We start from the raw sequence: 19585 nt of genomic DNA, 5'->3' as shown, positions 1-19585 counted from the left end.
ACACTAAACTGAGCTAGTTACTGAGATGAAGTTTATTAACAAAGAACAGATATGTAAGTGATACCAAGTAGAAGTAATTTGGATAGAAATGGTTACAAACAAAAGTAAAAATATGCTTCTAAGACTAAAACCTCACTTAGCAAACTGGAGTGTTTTGTTTACAGCAATTTTCTCACCACAGTCCTTCTCCCAGTATGGCTGGCCAGTCCTTAGCCAGGATCCAACATGCAGAGCACGAAGCAGTTGGTTTCTTTGTTTCCTCACATGAAGGATGCCAAAATTTCTCTCTCTCTCTCTCTCTCCTTATATCTACCACAGTTCAATGACCTTGTTTCAGGAGGCAGGAAGGTTTCCTGGAGCTGCAGCTTCCATTCCGTGCCCCTTCCCCCCTCCCTCCGCTGCCCTTCTTGAGAGTGTTAAGTGGCCCTCCCCGACCCTGGTTTGCCAGATGGCTTTGTCTACACCTTGCATATAAACGTAATTTCGTTGTCTCTTCTTGTTTAATTTACATTGGAGACACATTCAAGCAGACAGAACCACATTCCTTTGTCTAGGATGGGGAACTTAAGACCACCCTGCCTTACACCTTTTAAGAACACATGAAAAATTATAAATGTGTGCTGGAAACATCATGAATACATACACTACACAATAATATTAATAACCAGCCAGTTTGCTTATGATATCTTAACATGACAGAGGATAGCTGTGAGTTGGGGTACACTGAGCTGGTCTGGCCAGCTGTGGCTCACTGCTACATACCGAAGAGCCCCTTCCCCTCTGCCATTGGGGTGCTATTAGGGTCAGAAGTACACTAGAGTATCAGTGGCTGTCCCGGCTGGTAGTAGTTCTGGAAGGGGACATCCATTATCATTTGTTTCAGTGTGTCAAATGCTTCCTGTTGGGGACCTACTCAGTCCCTCTCAACATCCTGCCTTGTGACCTGATGTATGGGTTCTGTTACTGCAGCCACATGTGGACAGAACTTGGACAGAAAATTAATCATTTCCATAAAGTGCTGTATCCCTTTCACATCCACTGGAGCCGGCACATCTCTGACTGCCTTGATCTTGTTGGGATCTGTTTTCACTTCCTCCGCTGTGAGCACATGTCCAATGTACGCCACCTCATGCTGTTTGAGTTGCATTATTTCTGGATTGAATTTTATGTTCTTGTCCCTGTATCAGTCTAGAAAACCATGTAATTTTCTGTCTTTTCAATGCCTGGTTCAGTGACTCTGGGTCTGTGCAGATGCATAATTTGCCCGACTGTCATCTCCAGGTGCTATGATAGTCCTGCTCTGCAAACTTTTGAGCTCTTTGTGTACTGGTTTTCATAGTGCCACCGGAATTTCCTTAGTGGTAAGCACACAGGTTTGACTGTCAGGTCAAACATCACAGCTTTCCTTTGAGGCACCTGTCACTTTTGAAAACATCCCCATATGCTTTTAAAATGGTCTCCATTATCCATGGAACTCCCCTTTTGGTTCTTGCACTACAGCATCCTGATCAGATCCGTGGCACGTATGGCCAAGAAGGATCTGTGGTGCTTACTATCCACCACCACAAACTTCAGTCAGTACTGCCTGTTATTTTTCAAGTTAGTTACTATGAGGTCACATTTTCCTATGGACTGCATTATGCTCTCATTGTACATTATTAGATTGTGCCTGAGCAATCATATTGCAGGAGGCCCTGCTGTCCAGCTGAAATCACATGGGGGATTTCCCTATTAATATTGTTGCAAGCACAGAGGTTAGTGTTGTCCCTTGTTGCTTCCCTGTTCCATTAGTCTGAACCTGATATGCTCTCAGACTCAAGATGTCATCACCACTGTCTAATGCGCCATCCCTATCTTGCACAAGTCTGACTGAATCATGCTGGGACCTTCCTCTACTCTTAAACACACTGCTAAAATGGTTCAACTTTCCACATTCCTTCCAATGCTGTCCTTCCCCAATGGAACTTCCTATGGATATAGAACCCTGGCTCCTCTCTTTTGCTGTCATCTCCCTGCATGCATTTCTAGGCTTTCATCCTCTCTCTTGAGGCTTCCGCTGTATGCCCCACGTCTAGGCGTCTGTCTAATGTGAGATCACTTTCCCGGAGTAGCTGCTTCTTCAGGTGGTGATCCCACGTGCCACAGACTACCTTGCCCCAAATGAGGGAGTCTGTCAAGTTCCCAAAATGGTATGTAGCAGCCAGTGTCCATAAGGCAGTAGCACAGAGGTGTATGCCTTCCTCTTCAGATTGGTGTCTAGTGAAAAACCGGTGTCACTCCATAGTTTTCTTCTGCTTTGGGGAGCAATATGTCCTCATGGCTCCTAGCACTACTGTGAGACTTGAGGCTACAGTGAGCTTCAAAGTGCTGCAGATCTCTCTGCCTTTTTTCCCAATAAGGTAAAGTCAGAGTTTTATTTTCCTGCTGTTGCCATCCTCTTGTACGGCCAGATGTAGATCCCACCTTGTTCCACCAGGTCCATTGCTGGGCTAGGTTTCTGTCTTAAAAATCAAGCATTCCAGGGGGCTTCAGACCAAGTTCCATGACTTATGCTGCCAGCTGCTGCACTTCAGAAAACTCCCAGCTCAGATACTGCCACCATGTTTCATTTGCAATGAGTGAAGCTAAATGAAGATTAAGTTGAACAAGTGAAACTTTAATAAACCCTGTGGACTATTCTATTCATGTCATAAGTTGCTCCCAGACTAACTCTCTGCATTGCCTGTTCCATTGATGTCTCATCAATAACAGTTCCTCCAAGGAACATTGACCCTCTGACTTCAATTCCACTGATCATGATACATATCCAAGCTGGAAATTACACCTCCAGCCTCAAGATAGAATCCAGACTCTTAATAGTGTGGAGGAGATCTAGCCTAAAGAGACAGTGTATGCTACAGAGAGACTATTCAACTAGTCCTTCACCAATGTGAACCATAGATGGTGGAAGTGAGGGATGCTAAAGTCCTCCTTTAGGCTCCCGCTTCCAGCGCTGAAGAACTGGAGACATCACATTACTCTGAAGTAATTCTATGAGTCTTTTGAGCATTGTTTAGAGGACTTCTCAAGATAGTTAAGACCAAAGCAGACTGTGAAGAACTTCAAAAAGATCTCACAAAACTAAGTGATTGGGCAACAAAACGGCAAATGAAATGTAATGTGGATAAATGTAAAGTAATGCACATTGGAAAAAATAACCCCAACTATACATAGAATATGATGGGGCTAATTTAGCTACAACTAATCAGAAGAAAGATCTTGGAGTCATCATGGATAGTTCTCTGAAGACGTCCCCGCATGTGCAGCGGCAGTCAAAAAAGCAAACAGGATGTTAGGAATCATTAAAAAAGGGATAGAGAATAAGACAGAGAATATCTTATTGCCCTTATATAAATCCATAGTATACCCACATCTTGAATACTGCATACAGATGTGGTCCCTTCATCTCAAAAAAGATATACTGGCATTAGAAAAGGTTCAGAAAAGGGCAAGTAAAATGATTAGGGGTTTGGAACAGGTCCCATATTAGGAAAGATTAAAGAGGCTAGGACTTTTCAGCTTGGAAAAAAGGAGACTAAGGGGGGATATGATAGAGGTATATAAATCATGAGTGGTGTGCAAAAAGTGAATAAGGAAACATTATTTACTTGTTCCCATAATATAAGAAGAAGGGGCCTCCAAATGAAAATAGGTAACAGGTTTAAAATAAATAAAAGGAAGTTCTTCTTTACTCAGCGCACAGTCAACCTGTGGAACTCCTTGCCTGAGGATGTTGTGAAGGCTAGGACTATAACAGGGTTTAAAAGAAAACTGGATAAATTCATGGAAGTTAAGTCCATTAATGGCTATTAGCCAGGATGGGTAAGGAATGGTGTCCCTAGCCTCTGTTTGTCAGAGGGTAGAGATGGATGGCAGGAGAGAGATCACTAGATCATTACCCGTTAGGTTCACTCCCTCTGGGGCACCTGGCATTGGCCATTGTCGGTAGACAGGATACTGGGCTGGATGGATCTTTGGTCTGACCCATTATAGCCATTCTTGTGTTCTTATGTTTTTGACATCAGAAAGAATTTTTGAAAAACTAAGTTAAAGTGAGAAAAAAAAGTTTGGCTCAATTTCAGTGTAGCAGTAAATTAAGTATCAGATGTTCACAGTAAGATTTCAACCAGCAGAGCAGAACTACTCAAACAGGAAAAACACCAGCACTACACAAACAAACTGGAATGCAGTTTCAATGAAATTCAAGCTTAAAAACAACTCCAGGATACTTTAAATGAAAATGAAAACAGCCCCAGACAGGCCAATAAGCAGCCTCCAACGAATTTAAAAAAAAGATTCTGCTGGACTCAGAAACCCTCAAAATACTTAGAAATATCTCTCTCTTCCTCCTCACCCCCCAATAAAATCCCAAAGAAATGCAGGCAAAACTTCAAAATGACCCCATCTGAGTACAAAACCAGCCATAGCAGAGCCCAAAAGCCACTCCACGCTGCTAGGTAATCACTCTCAGACCAGCGGCAACAAACGGCCCTCTGCTGCAACCCCTCAGGCAGCATAGAGGCCCTGACACTTCCACATCTGCTCCCCACGGAGGGTGGAATGTGCCCTAGTGCAGACAGCTAATGGAAGGCCCTCAAAGTAGGGCTTAAGTGATTCCTAGACCTCCTCTACGCACAAGGCTGAATTTCAAAGCCAGCTTCCAGTTCAGAATATGGATGTTCAAGTCGTCTTGCACATAAACAAATGTAACCATACATCACGTGTATGTGACACTTATCCAAATCCCTCATCTGAAAATATTCATAATACAAGTAATCTAAATCAGGTTCACATTTCTCCATGTCAAATTGTACTTACTCACAAGAAAGTTTCTCTGTTCTTTAGCATCTAGATATGACAATGATTAAGTGCTTATTTATAAATACTTAGATTAGAGATACTTTTTTTTTTTTTTTTTTGCTTTTAATGGACAAGGTTTCAGTTTCCATCTTTAAGGTACTGCACATCAATACACCATGTCATGAGCATGTCACCATTCACAAAGCGGGGAGGAGGAAATATGGCTTCTTACTAAAGGCTTAATGTGGGGTACACACTCAGCACATAAAAAGTGGAGGTCAATTGTGTTTATGCTGCAGATTCCAGTTTGCAGAGGATAACTGTTGCCTTGTTAAAAAAGAGATTCAGGGCCTTTCCTGTCATCTTTCTTCTCATCTGACTATGGGCTTGCCTGCACATGAAAGTTCATTCAGTACAAGATTAGGTGAATTTAAAATGGATTAAATAGGCTTGATTAACTTCCTCTATGGACACTCTTTATTCTGAAATAAATTGGGAATAGTTCACCAGGAACAGTTCCCTGTGTAGACAAGTCCTCCCTAAAGTTGTACAGTAAACTTTAACTTTGGTATTTCCTCTTTTAGAGTCCCATATGAAATAAAGCAGACTCCTTCTACACACCATAAAACTATGCAGAATTCTGTGATAAACTGCTTTTATTATTCACCTGTATTCTGTCGAGCAATCTGTCTTCCAGGAACTATTGTATTTTAATATTCCAGCCTTCTCAATAGCTTTAAAACTTTGCTGTTAAAAAGAATAAAGTAGACATAATTATTTTCTGCTTTGTCCAGAATGTGGAATTTCCCCACAAAATTATACTTCCCTGAGGCGATATTCAGCCCTAGACTAGGTTGTCTCTCCAATGCCTTGTGACCAATCAGAGTAGAAACTGGACATTTATTCCATTACAAATCCAAGAAATCCTATTCCCGCATTGTGGTATAAGGATTTTGGTTGCTCTCTTTTTCCCCTCTTTTCCTCTCCATACTTACTGTTTCTAAAGTATGTAACATTCCAATATTATTTGTTATCAGATATATTTAGAACTGTTCAGGCCAGGGATCGGCAACATTTGGCACGCTGGTGCCACCCCGACTCATTCCAAAACTAATTCTTTTGGAAAGGGTAGGGTGATAAGAGGGGAAACATTTCTCCTTAATTGAGGCCTCGTCTACACTGCAAAGTTTTGTTGACAAAACAGTGAACGCGTACACATTACAATGCGATTTTTGGCAGCAAAAATGCCCTGTTTTGGCAACAAAATACAACCACCTTGATGAGAGACATAAGTCTTTTTCCTCTAAATGTTTGTTGACAACATGCTAGTATAGGCACCACGCTTGATTTTATCACTTTCATTGGCTTCCAGGAGGTGTCCCACAATGCCCATTGTGACCATTCCGGTCAGCAGTTTGAACTCCACTGTCCTGCAGCCAGATAAACAACCGTCTTCCCTTCCCTCTTAGAAGCCTCAGGAATTTTTGAAATCCATCTCCTGTTAGCTCAGCATGGAGAGGTCTCATCACATCTTCCCAGGTGAGCTTGGCAGGTTATTGCAGCAAACACTGTCCCACTTGGACCACTGTGGAGCTGCTGGAGCTGCTTAGTATATTGGGAGAGGAGGCTGTGCAGTCCCAGTTGTGCTTGAGCCATAGGAATTGGGATACCTAGGGGCACATTTCTTGAGGCTTGTGCGAAAAGGGCTGTGATAGGGACACACTGCAGTGCAGAGCGAAGATAAAGGAGCTGAGGCAGGTGTACCATAAGGCAAGGGAGGCAAAACGTCATTCCGGAGCTGCTCCTAAGACCTGCCGGTTCTCTAAGGAGCTGGTCGCTATCCTCTGTGGTGACCCTATCCATCGCCAAGAGCCCCATGGATACTTTGGAGGGCACAGAGACGGCGGAAAGAGGACCTAATTTGGAGGATGAAGTTATTGATGAAGAGGTGGAGTTAGATGAAGATGTGGCCGGGGCGGCAGGCAGCCAGGAACTGTTCTCCACGTCAGAGGTGTCTAGCCAGGTGAGCAAGCAGCAGGAGATGATAAGTAGCTGTGGCTTGTGTAGTCCGGAGGTGGGTTCAGGGCACAGAAATGTGGGAGGCTGGCAGTGATTCTGTGACCTGGACATTTCCCTGCGTAGCTAATCAGTACAGTGGAACAGGGGGTTGATGTGCGCCGAGCTCTCACGGGAATCCTCCAGAGAGATCTCCAAGGAGACTTAAGGAGCTTGGCTTGTTTAGCCTAACTAAAAGAAGGTTGAGGGGAGATATGATTGCTCTCTCTAAATATATCAGAGGGATAAATACAGGAGAGGGAGAGGAATTATTTCAGCTCAGCACCAATGTGGACACAAGAACAAATGGGTATAAACTGGCCACCAGGAAGTTTAGACTTGAAATCAGATGAAGGTTTCTAACCATCAGAGGAGTGAAGTTTTGGAATAGCCTTCCAAGGGAAGCAGTGAGGGCAAAAGATCTATCGGTTTTAAGATTCTACTCGATAAGTTTATGGAGGAGATGGTATGATGGGATAATATGATTTTGGTAAATAATTGATCTTTAAATATTCAGGGTAAATAGGCCTAATCCCCTGAAATGGGATATTAGATGGATGGGATCTGAGTTACCCAGGAAAGAATTTTCTGTAGTATCTGGCTGGTGAATCTTGCCCATATGCTCAGGGTTTAGCTGATTGCCATATTTGGGGTCGGGAAGGAATTTTCCTCCAGGGCAGATTGGAGAGGCCCGGAGGTTTTTCGCCTTCCTCTGTAGCATGGGGCATGGGTGACTTGGGGGAGGCTTCTCTGCTCCTTGAAGTCTTTAAACCATGATTTAAGGACTTCAATAGCTCAGACATACGGGAGGTTTTTCGTAGGAGTGGGTGGGTGAGATTCTGTGGCCTGCACTGTGCAGGAGGTCGGACTAGATGATCAGAATGGTCCCTTTTGACCTTAGTATCTATGAATCTATGAAAGCTTCCTGGAGGTACTCGGCAATCACTTGTGCAGGGACCAAAGCAGCACACAGGTGAGCAGCATAGGGAGCAGGGTAGGAGCCACAAGCATGTAGCAGATGTACTGGTTTCCCTGCTTACCCTTAGCAGTGAGATATCTGCTTGAATGACCCCTGCCTATGGAAAAGTGTGGGAGAATTTTAGAATTTTTCCCCTAGTTGGCTGCACCACAACCCTTGCAGAGTGAGTGCTCTCTTCCGCATATGGAGCACCCCTTTCCCGCCCCCGCCAACTCAGTATGCTTTGAGTGTTCGCAGAGATGTGTGCTTGCCAAGGGTCAGTGAGAAAGTGATTGTTATGTTACCAGAGGTGTATTTTACTGAAATGTTTCAATGCTGTGCATAAATTTAACAATCATGCTTCTGTGTATTGTTTCTTGTGCTTCTACGGATGTGGCCTTCAGAAACACCCCCCACAAATGGGCTGAGCCTCTCTTCCAAATAAAAAAGTGCCCAAGATGGAGCAAAGAAGACATGTTCCGAGAGGTACTGCACTACTCCAATGTAGAGAAAAGGGAATACAAGGAGTGGTGGGAAGCTGAAAGGCAGGGCAGAAAAGAAAATAGTTTGTTAAGGATGCAACTGAGTGGATGGAGCAAACGCAGATGCTGAAGTCCTTAATAATGCTGCAGACTGAGCAGATCTGTGCCCACCCTCCCCTGCAGCACATTCAGAATTCTTTTCCATGCCCCCCCCCCAGCCGCAAAACTCCACCCACGCAGTCCTTTCCACTTTCCGGGATTTCTTGGTTTCCCCTTCACTCCACCCTCTCGGACAACTTTCACAGCGATAGCAGGACCTACACACAGCTTTAAACGTCTGCCCTTTCCTGGTACCTCCTTTCCCAGCAGGCGTGTGTGTGTGTGTGTGTGTGTGTGTGTGTTGCTTCTTGTGCAATAAAAGCAAAGTTTTTGAATGGTAACTCAGCTTTATTTGTTTCCTACAAATTGAGATTGCAGGTGCTACCAATACATGCACAGGCAGTTTATTCCTGTGCTTGCTGGAATATAAAGCCCCAAATGTCACCATTCCTTCCTAGGAAAACTACCTGTGATGTAACATTGCAGCACTCATCAGAGATATAGTACTGGTTCTCATTTTCAAAGTGTTGCTTCAAAGCCTCCATCATTCAAATTTCCCCCCTCTGGGCTCCTCTGATACTCCTGGTATCTGGCTGCTCAAAATCAGCAACCAAGTGGTCTGCCTCAACACTCAACCCCTGAGCAAACCTTTCACCCTTAGCTTCACAAAGATGATGCAACATACAACATGCGGCTATGACCATGGGAATATTATCCACATTAAGGTCTAACCTGCCATAAAGGCATTGCCAGCGTGCCTTTAATCTATCAAAGGCACATTCCACTGTCATCCGGCACCTACTCAGCCTGTTGTTGAACTGCTTCTTATTGCTATCCAGGTGTCCCGTGTAAGGTTTCATGAGCCATGGCTGTAAGGGGTAAGCCGGGTCTTCCAGGATCACTATGGGCATTTCAATATCCCACACTGTAATCTTCTGGTTTGCAAAGAAAATCCCTGCTTGTAGCTTTCTATACAGGCTGGTGTTCCTGAAGATGTGTGCATCATGAACCTTCCCGGACCACCCTATGCTGATGTCAGTGAAACGCCCTCAGTGATCCACAAGTGCCTGCCACACCATGGAGAAGTACCTTCCTATTCATGTACTCTGTCACAAGGTGGTCTGGTGCCAAAATTGAAACACGTGTGCCATCTATCACCCTGCTACCGTTAGGGAAACCCATTTCTGCAAAGCCATCCACTATTTCCCGCACATTTCCCAGAGTCATGGTCCTTCGTAGCAGGATGTGATTAATTGCCCTGCACACTTGCATTAACGCAGCCCCAGTGGTTGACTTCCCCACTCCAAATTGATTTGTGACTGACCGGTAGCAATCTGGAGTCGCCAGCTTCTACACAGCGTTTGCCACATGCTTCTCTACCAATAGGGCAGCTCTCATTCTGGTGTCCTTGCACCACAGATCTGGGGCGAGCTCTGCACGCAGTTGCAGGATAGTGGTTTTCTGCATCCGAAAGTTCTGTAGCCACTGCTCATCCTCCCACACCTGCATGACGATACAATCCCACCATTCAGTGCTTGTTTCCCCAGCCCAAAAACAACATCTATCCTATACAGCTGTTTTGTGAATGCCAAAAGCAATCTAAAGTTGCTCCTATCCATCTCATGCAGCGTGTCAAGCAACTGGGAGTCTTCTTCAATTAGGAACTTCGTGATTAATTGCATTGCTATCCATGATGTCTTCATGACAGTTATCAGATCATAGGAGAGCAGAGTGGGATCCATCTCTTCTCACAAAGATGCTGGGGTGCACAGCAAAGAAGGGCCATTGAAAAATGCCATGAAAGATAGCTAGAAGGCCATGGAGTGCTGGGACAGAAAGCAATGCATCATGAGACATTGAGCCTGGTCCCAAGATGCACCATGATCCACTCCGCTTTCCCACAACACCAAGCGACAGAAGATGTCGACCTGGACTGTGGGATAGGTACCCGCTCTGCCAACAGAGGGAGCGAGTGTGAACATGACATTCCTGTGACGTTGCACCCCATAATGCTTTATGGAAATATGCTTATGAATGTATATCTGACATAACTGGAATATGTCTTATGCTACATTTGCCATGTAACATATCTCTGTAAACATACATATGATCTACTGAATATATTCATCCTATTTTTATGCATATATCGCTTTTGTATTTGAAGTTATGAATGTTGACTGTGTACTTGTTTGATTTTAAATAGCCCTAGTAAGGTATTTGGTCAGCTTCTTAAGAACTGAATTTGTAAGTTAAGTGCCCAATCAAGAAACACTTAATGGACAATGGAACCTTTGAAGACTCCAATCTATATAAGAAGTCTACCTAGGGACATTCAAGGTAGCATGTGAACACCTGCCACCTGTAAAGTTCTGAGTCATGCATAGAAATGTGACTTGCCCATGTGACTCCAAAACTCCAGCTTGCAGATGGATTCTGCATAGGAGAGGAGGCAGTCTCCACCCACAAGAGAAAGTTTATTTAAGCCCCTGGGAGACCCCTCCATTTTGTCTTCAGCTGGTTCAAGAGATAGCCTCTCCACTCCCAAAAGATACCCGAAAGAAACCGGAACAAAGAACAGTTACCACAGGGGTATGAGTGATTGCTGGACTCAGACTAGAAGGAAAGATTTCAACTGTAATCACTTTCTTACTGTATTAGGTTTAGACCTGGGTGTTTTATTTTATTTTGCTTCGTAATTCACTTTGTTCTGTCTGTTATTACTTGGAACCACTTAAATCCCACTTTTTGTATTTAGTAAAATCACTTTTTACTTATTAATTTAACCCAGAGTATGTATTAATACCTGGAGGGGGAAGGCAAATAGCTTTGTATATCTCTCTGTCAGTGTTATAGAAGGTGAACAGTTTATGAGTTTGCCCTGTTTAAGCTTTACACAGGGTTGTCAAGGTTCCTTTCCCACTCTGAACTCTAGGGTACAGATGTGGGGACCTGCATGAAAACCTCCTAATCTTACTTTTACCAGCTTAGGTTAAAACTTCCCCAAGGTACAAACTATTTTACCTTTTGCCCTTGGACTTTATCGCTGCCACCACCAAACATCTAACCAGTATTTTACTGGGAAAGAGTCCGTTTGGAAACGTCTTTCCCCCCAAAATCCTCCCAAACCTTACACCCCCTTTCCTGGAGAAGGTTTGATAAAAATCCTCACCAATTTGCATAGGTGAACACAAACCCAAACCCTTGGATCCTAAGAACAATGAAAAAGCATTCAGATTCTTAAAAGAAGAATTTTAATAGAAGAAAAAGTAAAAAGAATCAGCTCTGTAAAATCAGGATGGTAAATACCTTACAGGGTAATCAGATTCAAAACATAGAGAATCCCTCTAGGCAAAACCTTAAGTTACAAAAAGACACAGAAACAGAAATCTACATTCCATTCAGCACAGCTTATTTTCTCAGCCATTTAAAGAAATCAGAATCTAACACATATCTAGCTAAATTACTTACTAAGTTCTAAGACTCCATTCCTGTTCTGTCCCTGGCAAAAGCATCACACAGACCGAGAGAGAGGAGGCTTTGTTTCTCCTTCCCCCCAGCTTGAAAGTATCTTGTCTCCTCATTGGTCATTTTGGTCAGGTGCCAGCGAGGTTATCTTAGCTTCTTAACCCTTTACAGGTGAAAGGCTTTTTTCTCTGGCCAGGAGGGATTTTAAAGGAATTTACCCTTCCCTTTATATTTATGACAAGCGTAAAACAAATTTATTTGGGGTTTGGACCCCATTGGGAGCTGGGTACCTGAGTGTTGGAGACAGGAACACTTCTAAGCTGTTTTCAGTTAAGCCTGCAGTAGCTGGGGAGTGTGGTTCAGACCTGGGTAGTCTCAGCACATCACTTGGCAATTCCCAATGGGGTTTCTGTGATCCAAGCCATCACAATTCTGATTTTTATTATTTTTGAGTGTCGACATCACTTTTGTCAATCAAACTTGGTAGTGTAGACAAGGCCTGAGTCAGAGTTCCAGCTTTTCATCTGGGATCCTGCACAAGATGGGCTGTTCAGGTGCTATTTTCCCCAATCTATTACCAGAGCAGAACCTTGCCTTCAATTCTGAAGTGGAGACAAGGAGACTAAAAGTAGGGAAATTCAGTTGCTAAGTAAGCACAATACCTAGCACATTGTTGTGCCGAGCAAATAAATACACACAGTTAAATTCCATCCTCATTTACACCCTTGAGAAATTGACTCAGAATTTTTTTAATCCCAAATTGGAGTTACCTAGCAAGGGCTGACTATTTCAAGTGCCCTTATTGTTGAGAGCCACACTTCCAAGTAACCACACACATTTTACACAAATTTAAATAGAAAATGACTCCCAGGCTCAAAATTTCTTCTCAAGACTCAGGCTTTAGCAATGTTGTTACAGCACAGTTCAAAAAACACGTCCGTGTACTTCACAGGATATTTTAACATTTAGATTGGGCTGAGGGGTTGCTCATAACTTTAAGAGAGGTCATTAATATCCCATATATCTGAATTACAGGAAAAATTACAAGTTAAAAAGGAAAACGTTTACCTAAAGAGCATATGAGTGTAAGACAGAAATAAGTTGTCAATCCACAGCACAGAGAGCTACCAAAACTGGTTTTTCAGGACATGGGTGGAGAAGATTCTGTTTTGAAAGAAATTAAGCTTTGAAATTGTCACTCGTAGAAAAATCACCCTACAAGGTCAGAACACTGAGTTTTATGCACCTTGTTTTCACTAAGAAATATATGAAAGATGAATTTTAAAATTTTTCACACAGTGCAGCAGGGTTTTTTTTCAACTGTATACCTTTTATTGCAACCTGAATATCTCTGAAATATTTTCAGTGAAGAAACTAAATGCCTTGTTATCCATAAGCATATGTTTCATTTCATGATGCACTAAAATTACTGTCTTTTATCTAAACAGTTATTTTACTATTTATACACACTTTGCAAGTGTGTTAGTATTTTCTAGATATTTTACTGATAATTTACCCCTAAAAGGCTAACTACTGATGGTGTTTTCAGCATTCACCATAAGTTCAAGTAAAATGAGATCTGTTATTTTATCACCTCTATTTCCTGTGATATTTTCATTTTAAAGAAGAAATGCCATAGTAATTATAAAGAAGCATCAAAACAAAGGGAAAATACCAGTAAAACACCTCTCATTGAAAGCTGGGTGAGCAGCCAGTTTGTCAATTGAGAAATAAAAAATATAATTAAATAAAATCAGTCAAAAACACAAGATAACAAATGATAATATGTAATGTAATGCACACACTGTGGCCAAGATTTCTAAAAGTGTACAGTGATTTTGGGTTCCCAGCTTGAGACACCATAAAGTTGCTTGACTTTCACAGGGCGTGTACTCAGCCCTTTCTGAAAAATCAGGCCCCTTTAAGGGGCACAAATTGGGCATCCTATATTACTGCACACTTCTTAAAATCTTGCACTTTAAACATATGGTATATTTTAAAAAATAAAGCTTACCTCTATATGATAAATAAGTCCTTTGTAGCTGGCCCACTCCAGTGATTGTCTTGGTGGTCACCTGGAACTGACGTGTAGTTAAAGTTCACAGAGAGAAGAATCACACTCCATCTGACTGTCTGAAAGGCTCAGAGGTTTCTCCTTCAGAGGCTGAGTCACTTATGGAGGAGGTGGGAGGTGTGGAAAAGGGCGTCACCCAGTACAAATACTAATTCAATTAAAAATACCTGTGAGATTGCTGTACTCCTGTACTTCTGTATTCTTTACGTAAAGCAGGGCTGGGTTCACAAAGTAAAAATGCTTTCATGGATCCAGAAATAGCCCACAGGCTATTGATACCTATACTATACATGATTTAGTTTGGATTCTCCACGCAAATAAAAGCTCACTGGGCAATGGACCTGCCTCTCAAATAGAGGTTTTAATGAATGTAATACACATATTTACATGCAAAAAGTATGTGAGGAAGCACCGTCTTTCATAAAGGAAAGGTCTCCAGAAGTGTTATGTAAAGAATGTACACTGGAATCCGACACCCATTAAATAGTTGTCTCATTTTGTTATATTAGGAGAGAAAAACCACCAGCCAAGAAAAAAAAATCTCACGCCAGAACCTGTTGCAAATCCCTGCCATCAGTGTCTATTTGTGTTTCATTTTATTACTGCTAATATTAACAGGGCAAAGGCAAAAGATTGCCTCCATGTTCCTCTGCTGTTGCAATTCATTACTCTGTATGTTAAGAAGAGGCTCTATCCATGAACAAGGGACAAAGGAACACAGGATTCTATAGCACTGAAACGGCCACGCTCAAGATCTAGGGGTGACAAAAAGTGCATATTAAACACTCTTTAAGCAGCTCTTGAAAAATAAAAGTAGTATATAAGTTGCCAACCACCACAAACTTCAGAATTAATTAATGGAAGCTAATGTGCCTTTCTATACCTCTGAACTACCTGGTTTCTAGAGGTGAAATATTTACAGGAGATAGGGCATGTTCAGGGAAACTATTCAGTATGTTTATCTTTTCAAGATCAAACAAACTGCTGAGTGAATGCATCCTTCTAAATAAATGTTAGATATGAGGAAAACCTTTGGGCTTGGCTATACTTGCAAGTTAGGGCGCATTAAAGGAGCCCTGGGCGCACTAGCTCATGACCCGTCCACACTGGAAAGGCACGTAGAGCACTCTGACTCTGCAGATAGAGTGCTCCTGGTACTCCACCTCGGCAAGTGGAATAACATTTTGTGCGCCCCCACTGGAGCCCTGCAGCGCCAGTGTGGACGCCCTGGTCTGCTAGTGTACTCTGATTGGCCTCCAGAAGTGTCCCACTATGCCTGTTCTAGCCACTCTGGTCATCACTTTGAACTCTACTGCCCTGCCCTCAGGTGACCAACGGTCAGACCCACCTTTTAAATTCTGGTAATTTTGAAAATCCCTTTCCTGTTTGCTCAGCCAGGCATGGAGGGCTCTCAGCGAATCTTTCCAGGTGCCCATGCCTCCACGCGCCAGGTGATCCCGAGTATAGAGCAATGGCGAGATGCTGGACCTTATCAGTGTTTGGCGGGAGGAAGCTGTCCAGTCCCAGCCACGCTCCAGCCATAGGAATTACGATACCTTCGGGCAGATATCAAGGGACAGGCTGGAAAGGGGCCATGACCGGGACGCACTGCAGTGCAGGGTTAAAGTGAAGGAGCTGTGGAATGCCTACCACAAAGCCCATGAGGCAAACAGCCGCTCCGGTGCTGCCCCTGCGACCTGCAGTTTCTACAAAGAGCTGGTTGCAATACTTGGGAGCGAACCCACCTCCACTCCAAGTACCACCATGGACACTTCAGAGCCCAGTCCAACAAGGAGGGAGGAGGGGGAGGAGGAGCAAAGTGAGAGCAAGGGTGCTAAGGCGGAGGAAGACACGCTGGAAACCCTAGATGCATGCAGCCAGGAGCTGTTCTCAAGCCAGAAGGAAGGTAGCCAGTCATGGCAGCCGGTGCTTGGGGAAGGACAAACACCAGAACAGGTTCCCGGTAAGTGGCTTTTATTTTGGGAAGGAAGTTATTCAGTGCGGGCTCTTGGGGTGAGGAGGGTTAGGGCTGTATGCATGCCTAGATGAGGAATAGGGCATTGATGTGCTCTCTCACATCGTGGTAATCGGCCTCAGTGATCTCTTCAAAGGTCTCATCCAGAACTTGGGCAATGCGCTTGCACAGGTTTCATGGGGGAGCCACTGTGGTCCTTGTCCCAGTCAGACTAACATGTCCACGCCACTGTGCTGTGAGGGGTGGGGAGACCATTGCTGCACACAGGCAAGCTGCATATGGGCCAAGGCGGAATCCGCATTGCAGTAGAAGACCCTCCCTTGCTTCCCAGGTCACCCTCAGCAGCGAGATATCTTCCGGACAAACTCCTGTGGAAAATGTGGGGACAGTGTTCAGTATAGGGGCCCCCTGCCGCTGTTGGCTCTCCCCAAGACACAGAAACCCAGAGGACAGTACAGCCGTGAAACAGTCAGTCACGCTTGACCCTGTGCTTACTCACCATTTTGGGGCTCTTGTGGGTTATGTGCGCTCGCTTTGGAACGGGCAAATTATGCTGTTGTGTAGACTGTGCTTGCCCTTAAGTACAGGGGAATCATTGCTCTGTCTGGTGTGAACAAGGCTGCCTTTGTTAAGTGTTGCATTTTACCTTTACAGATGCAACCTTGAGATCGCAGCCGTCCATGTTATCACTGGCCCAAAGACTCCAAAGAATCAGAAAGAGGCCACGTAGAAGCAAGGAAGACGTTGCATGAAGAAATGCAGCATTCAAGTAATGAAAATCAAAAAGTGCAGAAGTGGAGGGAGAGTGAAAGGAGGATCCGCCAGCAGAATGAGGCACGCCGGCACAAAAGCGCAATGCTCCAGCAGCAAAGCTCGGCTTGGCTGATAAGCATAATGGAGCGCCAAGCGGACTCTATCCAGGCGCTCGTAGCCATGCAGGTGGAGCACCACCACGCCCATCCCCCCCTGCAGCCCTTGTCCCAAAACTCTTTCCCTTGCGCTCCCTTGTCACCTCCAACCCACTTTCCCCAACATCCAGGTTCTTACCACCACCAGCTGCCTCCAACACCTGTAGCTTCACCACCCAGCCCTGAAAACTATGACCCTTACCCACTGCACTCAACCCCCATCACCATGCTGTATAGCCATCCTGAAATGCAGCACTCATTACACAGCACTCCAGACAGGAAGGCTGAGTATGATAACAGGACATATGCAAATCTGTGATTGTACTGTTCTCCATCCCACCCTCTTGCCCTTTCTGTTTCCCAAGTAGTTGTGTTTATTTTCAATAAATGCATTTTCTTCTCAATAAATGGATTTTTTCCTTTGAAAACATTCTTTATTATTGCATAAAGTAAAAGATACCTTAGCCCCGGAAATAAACAGGCACTGCAAATTAGTGTAGCAAACACAGATTCCTACTAACATTGGAACCGCTGCACTTCACTCCTGTGCAGGCCACCAGACATTACTGGTGGCTTTCAACTGTTGTTGAACTGCTGCTGTCAAGGCTCCCTGTGTAGGGTTTCATGAGCCACCTCATTAAAGGGTAAGCGTGGTCTCCAAAAGATCACAATGGGCATTTCGACTTCCCCTATGGTGATCTTCTGGTCTGGGAAAAAATTCCCGGCTTGCAGCTTCCTGAACAGGCCCATGTTCCAAAAGATGCATGCATCATGCACCTTTCTGGACCAGCCTGCATTAATGTCAATGAAACGCCCACGGTGATCCACAAGCGCCTGGAGAACCATAGAGAAATACCCCTTCCGATTAACGTACTCGGAGGCTAGGTGGGCTGGTGCCAGAATTGGAATATGTGTGCCATGTATCGCCATTCCACAGTTAGGGAAACCCATTTGTGCAAAGCCAGCCACAATGTCATGCTCATTACCCAGAGTCATGGTTCTTCTGAGCAGGATGAGATGATTCCAACAGTCGACTTTCTCACTCCAAGCTAATTAGCGACTGATCAGTAGCTGTCTGGAGTTGCCAGCTTCCAGACTGCAATAGCCACCTGCTTCTTTACCATCAGGGCAGCTCTCAATCTCATGTCCTTGCGCCACAGGGTGGGGACGAGCTCCTCACACAGTCCCATGAAAACGGCTTTTCTCATCCAAAAGTTCTGCAGCCACTGCTTGTCATCCCAGACTTGCATGACAATGTGATCCCACCACTCAGTGCTTGTTTCCCAACCCCAAAAGCGCCGTTCCATGGTGGTGAGCATGTCCATGAATGCCACAAGCAAACTCGTGTCATATGCGTTACTCGAGTCGATATCATTGATGGAGCCCTCAGTGTCACTTTAGATCTTAAGGACTAACTCGACTGCCAAACGTGACGTGCTGGCGAGACTCGTCAGGATACTCCTCAGCAGTTCAGGCTCCATTCCTGCAGACTGAAAGGGCAGACAGAGCGCACAATACAAAAAACGTTGAAAGATGGCACCAAATGTGGACGGAGGCACAGGGATTGCTGGGATGCGAACCGATGCATCGTGGAGTGTTGGGACAGGACCCAGAATGCCCCGCAGCCCTGCCCCCTTCCCACAAGCCACAGTGCCAGAATGGGAAGAGGTACTCTGTGGGATAGCTGCCCATAATGCACTGCTCCCAATGCCGCTGCAAGTGCCGCAAATGTGGCCACGCCAGTGCGCTTGGAGCTGTCAGAGTGGACAGACTGCAGCACTTTCCCTACTGCATTCTCCGAAGGCGGGTTTAACTCAAAGTGCTCTACATCTGCAAGTGTAGCCATGCCCTTTCTAACTGTAGGGGTAGTTAAGCTCTGGAATTGGCTTCCAAGGGAGGTTGTGGAATCCCCGTCAATGGAGGTGTTTAAAAACAGGTTGCACAAAACCTGACTGGGATGGTCTAGGACCGGTTTACTTGGTCCTACCGCAAGCACAGAGGGCTGGACTTGACAACTTTTCAAGGTCTCTTCCAGTCCTTCATTGCTATGATTCTAACTCAGAGTTCAGGTGCTGGGTAAGATTCATTGGCCATCGTTCTACATTTGCTAGTCAAATGCTGCTCACAAAGCACATAGAGATAACCTTCAACTGTCTTCCAGTTCTGCCCCATTTAGCCAAAAATTTCAGAAGACTGCTAACAGTTTCCAATAGAGTTTTGGAAAAATTAACATCCAGCTTCAAAAAGATCATGCTCCTTATCACAGCTTTGAAACTCAGAGAAGAAACTGCGCCAGAGACAGACAAACAGACAGCATACAGAGCCCTGCAAATCTGCGGATATCCGTTATTTGTTATTGGTTATTTGTTTCCCATCTTTGCGGATCGCAGATTGGATGTGGATCTAATTTTTTTTCATTCTGTGCAGGGCTCTAGATTAGTGGATCTCAATGTGGGCTCCAATCCAAAGCCCAGAGCACTGGTGCCCACCGTGAGGCTGAAGCCCCGAGAGCTGGCATCCCCAACAGGGCTAAAGCTTGGAGCTCTGCAGGAAGGGAGTGCTGAGGCTTGAAGCTCCAGGTTTGCGGGAGGGGGGCACTAGTGGGCTCTGGGCTTTAGCCCCATGGGAGAGGAGGAGACATTGGGGCTCAGATCTAGAGCAGCAGTTCTCAAGGGGGCCACAGTTTCAAGGGTCTGCCTGCGGGGCTGAAGCCTAGCTCTAGTGACGCTC

At 44.5% G+C, this 19585-nt stretch overlaps 2 protein-coding genes across 6 annotated transcripts in view; one reads left to right on the top strand and one right to left on the bottom strand.

Moving 5' to 3' along the window:
* The window catches only part of SCEL (sciellin), an 84049-nt gene extending 69754 nt beyond the window's left edge, over positions 1–14295 (bottom strand). The window contains exons 1-2 of one of the 5 annotated variants that reach the window (XM_038387653.2): positions 13913–14295; positions 5507–5586 (exon numbers count right to left, since the gene is read on the bottom strand). The gene's annotated coding sequence lies outside the window, so the exon portion shown is untranslated. Of the gene's footprint in view, positions 1–5506; positions 5587–9757; positions 9947–13912 lie in introns of those variants that run through there. The other 4 variants (XM_043504643.1, XM_038387652.2, XM_038387659.2 and 1 more) reach the window with 4 other exon arrangements.
* A 923-nt stretch (positions 14296–15218) lies between these two features.
* On the top strand, positions 15219–16932 carry LOC122457973 (zinc finger and SCAN domain-containing protein 29-like). The gene is made up of 2 exons (XM_043504645.1): positions 15219–15935; positions 16602–16932. The coding sequence occupies exons 1-2, from the start codon at positions 15452–15454 to the stop codon at positions 16697–16699; spliced, it is 582 nt and encodes a 193-aa protein (XP_043360580.1). The 5' UTR covers positions 15219–15451; the 3' UTR covers positions 16700–16932.
* The last annotated feature ends 2653 nt before the right edge of the window (positions 16933–19585 follow it).

Source organism: Dermochelys coriacea, chromosome 1 (assembly GCF_009764565.3).
Source record: "Dermochelys coriacea isolate rDerCor1 chromosome 1, rDerCor1.pri.v4, whole genome shotgun sequence".
In the NCBI taxonomy this organism is placed as follows: domain Eukaryota; kingdom Metazoa; phylum Chordata; order Testudines; family Dermochelyidae; genus Dermochelys; species Dermochelys coriacea.
This window is presented reverse-complemented; position numbering and strand designations above follow the sequence as displayed.